General features: G+C 55.6%; 1 protein-coding gene across 1 annotated transcript in view; it reads left to right on the top strand.

Moving 5' to 3' along the window:
• The first annotated feature begins 1,703 nt into the window (after window positions 1–1,703).
• The window catches only part of Rarres1 (retinoic acid receptor responder 1), a 35,392-nt gene continuing 31,095 nt past the window's right edge, over window positions 1,704–6,000 (top strand). Inside the window, exons 1-2 of the mRNA XM_071614925.1 lie at window positions 1,704–1,739; window positions 4,298–4,870. Of these exons, the coding sequence (XP_071471026.1) occupies window positions 1,704–1,739; window positions 4,298–4,870 (609 nt within the window). The remainder of the gene's footprint in view (window positions 1,740–4,297; window positions 4,871–6,000) is intronic.

Genomic DNA, 6,000 nt, shown 5'->3' with positions numbered 1-6,000 from the left:
CCTGGACCACGCACCAGCCCCATATGGCCTGCTGACAACTCACGCCCATTGGCATGTGAATAGAGGTCTTGGAATCAGGACTGCATCACATGCTTCTGGGTCCCCCACCTCAGCCAAAGAAGCTTTCATGGATGGTGACAGTGACAATCAGCCACTCTCCTCTGCAAATGAACTTTTAGTTGGGTACTAAAGGTTGTGTGCCCCCTTCAGTATCCCTTTCTTGAAATCATCCAACTCCCTTGGACTCTCTTGGCTTCTTAATCTCACCCTTCAAGCCCACCTTGCTCCAAGACCATCCCAGAGGGCCAGACTGAGTCTAAATCCCTCCCTTAACCACCACTGGGAACACAACACAAGGCAAGTTAGTTAACCCCTCTCTGATCTCCAGCTTACTAAGCTGTGGAGACTTATCAGATCATTCTGGGGGGAAGCACCTAGCACCAAGACTGAAACACAGGGCCCCAAACTCACTTTCCCTTTCTTCAAAAGAATCATGCCATGAAAATCATTTGTTTACAACTGCACTGTAGAATATAGTGGTCACCAGCCACAAATGAGTGTGTATATTTCAATCAGCTTAAATAAAATTATAGTAAAAATTCTTTAACCACCCTTGTCACACTTGAAGGACTTGGTGACCGCATGTGGCTTTCATTTCAAAGTCCTGCTGGACGTTGCCAGCTGCCTTATCTGATTAGATTCTGAGGCTTCCTGACACATCGAAGCCAGTCTCTTCTCAATCTATGGCATGTGAAATCCTTCCTGATGACAGGAGTAAACACTGCCACCGTATTTTCTGTGACACTACTAAAAAGAGCCTTGTCTCCAGTTCTGCATCCCCAAAGAATTTGGTCCCTCTGGATTCAGGTGGAAAGGTTCCTCCTTAACCTCATGGGTCCAGAAAACGTTCCTGAGCTGTTCCACCAGGGCCCAGGTCTTCCAAGGCCTATCCGGGGGGTGGGGGTTAAGCATGGTGCTGGAGGCTCCAAGCCCTGGCTCTAGGCAAAGCACCACCTCCCTGCAGCATGAGTCTCAGGAAGGTTACAGGCACCATATTTAGGACACTGGATCCCCCATGATTCCCAAGCACCTCACAGGAGAGAACAGGAAGTCAAACATGGCTTAACAGCTGGCTCCACTAAGGGGGCCTCTGCCCTACTGTGGCAGTCAAGCCTTCCTATGGGGTGCAGGGGAGGCTCCATGCAACTGGAAACATGGCCTGGGAGTGTGCAGGCTCACAGGGCCTATCCTAGAGAAGCCAAGGTCCCCAGAGAGACTGTGTCATGCAGGCGAGGACCCAGGCAAGCTGCCTTTTCTCCAGTGTTCTGGGTTCCAGGGCTCTGAAATAGAATCATCCTCACCTGAGCTCCGGCTAATGGCCTTGCAGGAGTCAGGAATGGGGTGTCCATATCTGCCAACCTCCCCTACCTTCACCTCAGCCAGGGAGAAGAATCCAAAGGACACAGAGCCTCATCTTTTTTAATTGCTAAGAGCTGTAAGAAACGTTGAAGAAATAGCTGGGATTTCACTGAGTAGCCCAGCAGTTTCCAGTCCCTGCTATACCTTCATCTGTGAAAAGAAATCCACAGGGGGTGACATTCTTTTTCAAGATAATCTGTTTTTTAAGTTAATGGCAATAACAATGGGGCCATGGATATGGCCATTATTGTGTACCAGGCACAGTCCTGATACTTTACCTGAGTATGGAGAGGGCACACCTGACCCTCACCACCCACTCGGTGAGCCATGGGCAGGCCAAGCACCCCTCAGCCCACAGGAGGGGCCTGGGCGCCTGGCTCCCATGCCCTGAGCTGCAGCACTACCTCCAATGGTAACAGGAAGGACCCAGAGTTAGAGTCAGCCCTTCCCTCCTGTCCCCTCATTCCCCTCTCTTGGGCAGCCACAGTCAGCTGGCTCTCCTCTGCTCCTCCAGAGACATCACCCAGGCACCAGCCTCACTCAGGTACCACAGACGTGCTGAATGCTAGCAACTGACAACTTTGCTTTTCAGCCCCCAGGCAGGTGCTTACACTGGTGAGAAAAGTGGAGAAAACTCCAAAGTGTCAACTGAGGGTCCTAGACCTTTGTGAAATGTCCATTCTATTGTCTTCTCTGGAGATGGCTCCCAATCATGGCCCAGGCTACAGTCTCTCACGGGAATTCCTCTTCTTTCCCCAGGGTCCTCTTTCCTCTCTCACCCCTGTGTCGGTCTTCTCTCAATCTTAGAGTCAGGCAGCAGGGTCTGCAGAGCTAAGCAATGGTGCTAAATGGAGACAGACACTTGCCAGCCAGAAGCCTCCAATACTCAGCCAGGGTCACAGCTTGGGCCAGCCCTGCCCCTAGTGAGGCTCTACAGCCAGGCCAAGATGCTGGGGAAAGGAATGGAACCTCCAGTTGGTGGAGTCTGAAGATGGTGGGCCCAGCTGTGATTTCCAGAGCTGCACTTGGCTTCCCCCAACCCCCCAGCTCCTAGCACAGACTCCCAAGGGCAACTTTGAATCTGTGGTTCCTGCCAATAGTAACTACATCAGCAATGCACTGGGAACTTCCCAACCATGTTACAGGCAAGTTGGCTTAAACAATATAGCTGGCTTACTGGTTCCTACCAATGTCCACAAATAGAGTGGGCTTCAGAAGCGTTGGATCCAGTGGGTCCGTAACATCCCCCAATGACCCGCCTTCCTTCCATGCCTCTCTCTGCCTCCAGTAGGCCTGCTGCATCCAGGTGTCAAGAGAGGAAAGATGGCACCAGAGGCTCTGGGGACACAGGCTTGCTCTCATGGGAGAGAAAGGAGGGGGAAGCACCTGCTCTGGGGAGGGCAGAGCTTCTCTCCCAGCCACTTTGAAAAGTCCTGGTTCACACACCAGGGCACAATCCTAACCTATCCCTGAGCCCCCAGTGAACAGGGAGTGAAAGTCAGAGACCACGGGGGCGGGGGGTGGGGGGAAGGTCAGGTGGAGAGCATTGGAGAGAGGTTGAAAAATGGAAATCAGCGCACCATCTCCAGGAGGAAGGGGGACAGCTGGCCACACCTGCTCTTGGAGGATTCTGAGGGCCTGAGGCTCATGGGAGCTGGCTCCTGGTCCCCTTACTCACTGCCCATGAGCCAGGAATACTGGGAAACTAGGCCCTTCTCTCAGCACACCACGGCTGGGACTGGGTCTCCTGGTAAGAGTACTTGGCCAAGCACCTGCGGGGTGCACTGGGGTGAGCCCAGCAATCAGAGAACAGGCAAATCCAGGCCTACTTTCCTTTGCTAGAAGCTGTACTGTAGGGAAGGGAGACTGGACCTGAGGCAAAGAAGTGTGTGGACAGCACGGCTCAGAGGGAGGAAGAGGAGCCAGACTGTGGCGATGTGTCACAACCCAGGTCCTCCCATGTTTCTGTGCTGCCTTCCTTGGAAAGACTTCTCCCTCCGGCTGCTGGGAAGACAGGAGAATGTTCAGATGTGACCAGGCCATAACCCATGGGCTATGCTCTCTCCATTTTTGACTCCCTCCAGCCAGACCTCCTGGCTCTTCTTCAAGCAGGCCCAGGGGACTCCTGCTCTAAGCCTCGGCACTTTTAGTTCCTGCCACCTCCTTGGTCTTCCTGCCTGCATCCTCCTGGCTCTCACCTTCTCCAGGTGTCCACACTAAGATGATAACCACCTGACTCCACCTGGCCTTTCCGCAGCCATTCATCTCCACAGCTTGCAGCTGCATCTAACATGGCCCCTCCTGCCCAGATGTGCTCCAGGAGAGCAGAGGTGTGTGTCTATCTGCTTGCTCACCCTCATTTTCCCAGAGCCCAGGGGAGTTGGTGTTCCACGAAGACCTTCAGAAGGAAGGAAAGACATGATGGACAGACAACATCCAGCGGAAGGCAGGGTGTGGGATGTTTCCAGAGGCTTCCCCTCTCATCCAGAAATGGCACACCGGGCCTCAACCACAGCGGGGCTGGGTGAGTGCTGGTGGGGGCGGAGAACCCTGAGTGCCCTTCAGTACCCCTTCTACCCAATCCCTCTAGTCTGTGGTTTAGAAACAGGAGCTACCTCATCCCTGCACCGCCTAGGGCCTGAGCCAACCCACACCCCACTGGAACCCGGCTTACCCCTGCCTTTGAATCAGCCTCACGCCGGGTTATCAAGACTCTTCTAAAGGCCTTGACCACCACCCTGCTGCCCACTCCTCCCTCTGCGCCTCTCCCCCTCACTCCAGCTCCAGCCTCTGGCCGCTTCCTACACTACTGCTCTTCCAGTCCCGTTGCAGCCGCGCTTTCCTCCGCCGGCCTCCTCCCCCCCCCCCCCCCCCGCAGGGAAGTCCCAGCCCCACCCTGGGAGAGTCCCAGCAGGCCCAGAGACCCAGGATCGGGAAATCGCGGCAACTCCGGGCAGAAATCAGGCCCGCCCCCTGCCCCTCGTCTGTCCGCTCGCTTGTCCGGGGGCACACGCTGGGCCCGCGCCTTGGAGGCGCCACCGGGCCGCACCGGGCGGGGCGCGGGGGAAGGGAGGGGCCGCCGCCGCCTTATTTCTGCGAGCGCAGCCCGCCAGGCTACGAGCCGGGTCGGTCCGCGTCTGCAGAGCCCCGCCAGCCCGCGTCCATGCAGCCCCGCGGGCAACCCCCGTCCGCGCCCAGGCCCGCGCGCCCCTACGCCCAGCCGCGGGCGCTGCTCTTGCTGCTGCTGCTGCTCACACTGCGGGGCGCGGCGGTGCCTCTCCAGGACCCCGCGGTGCCGCTCCAGGGCCCCAGGGGCACAGACGGCCCCGCGCCACCCTCGTGGGCGGTGCTGCAGCAGGCGGCGCGCGTCGCGCTGCACTTCTTCAACTTCCACTCCGGCTCGCCCAGCGAGCTCCGAGTGCTGGCCGATGTGCAGACAGGCGGCTGGCAGGTGAGTGGCGGCGCCGAGCGGCGACACTTGTGCGACTGCCGGGCGGGAGGCGCTGGGAGGGAGCGCGATCTCGCGGAGTACCGTCGGGCTCCGGGCGTGGAGCGGTTGTTGGCGCGCAGAGACCGCGGAAAGCTGGCGCGTACTCAAGGTGTTTGGCTCTTTCCCAGGTCCCGGCTTTTGACAGCAGTCACACCTGGGTGAGAGATGCACTAGGGAAACTGAGGAAGAGGCCCAAGCCCAGCACTGACCTTTTCGGGACGCACGACCCACCAGTGGCTCCCCGCCAAACTCTGATTTCCAAAATCTGAGTCAGTTCCCATGCAGGACCGCGAAACTCTTGATAATTTCAAGCCACCAGCAGGGCTTCGGGATGATTTGGTTGGAATTCACACATCCATCTGGGCAGGAACCTTCCAGCGCTGGGATCCGCTAAATCTGATGGGAGGGACTGACCCCGGCCGGGCGTACTTTTCTACTTGAATGAAAGATTGGGAATTTCTCCTGGTTGGTTGCTTCCGTTTCAAGGAGCAGGCTCCAGGTATTTTCTGTGTGGAGCTAGTGGCTTTCTTCACCAAACAAGATTACAGAAGTTAAGCAAAGTGGCCCTATCTAGCAAACCGCAAATATTCCATGAATCCTGCAGACACACAAACAGCCTCAACCTAGAATTAAGTGTTGGATTTAAACAGGTGGGTTTCAAATTGAGTGGCAGCAGGATCTTCGTTTAATTGCCCCTGGCCTGGCATCAGAGGGTAGGAAATGGCTTTTTGGAAGCCTAGCCTTGGTTCTTTAAAGACTTCCTCCTGAACCCAGTTGGGCTAACTTTATTGAATGATAGAATCAACTTGCTGCTAGGAAAGGGCACCCTATTTTTGTTACCTATTTTTAACCATCTTCTCTGCCTCTGGGACACAGAAGTCTGGTTCTTCTAGTCCAGCAAAGACAGGGGGAAAAAAAACTTTGAGCTCTTCATCAGGGTGGGAGAGATGCTGCCCCCACCCAAAGGCCCAGAGGGACCCTAAAAATGTGCTCTCTGGATATCAATGGGGGTGATTCCCTACAGAAAACCAAGCTCATATTTCTAGAGTACACCAGCCTTCAAGTTTCAGGGATTTAAAAATAATAATTTC

This window comes from Marmota flaviventris, chromosome 8 (genome assembly GCF_047511675.1).
Source record: "Marmota flaviventris isolate mMarFla1 chromosome 8, mMarFla1.hap1, whole genome shotgun sequence".
Classification (NCBI taxonomy): domain Eukaryota; kingdom Metazoa; phylum Chordata; class Mammalia; order Rodentia; family Sciuridae; genus Marmota; species Marmota flaviventris.
The sequence above is the reverse complement of the archived record's forward strand: the minus strand, read 5'-3'. Positions and strand labels throughout refer to the sequence as shown.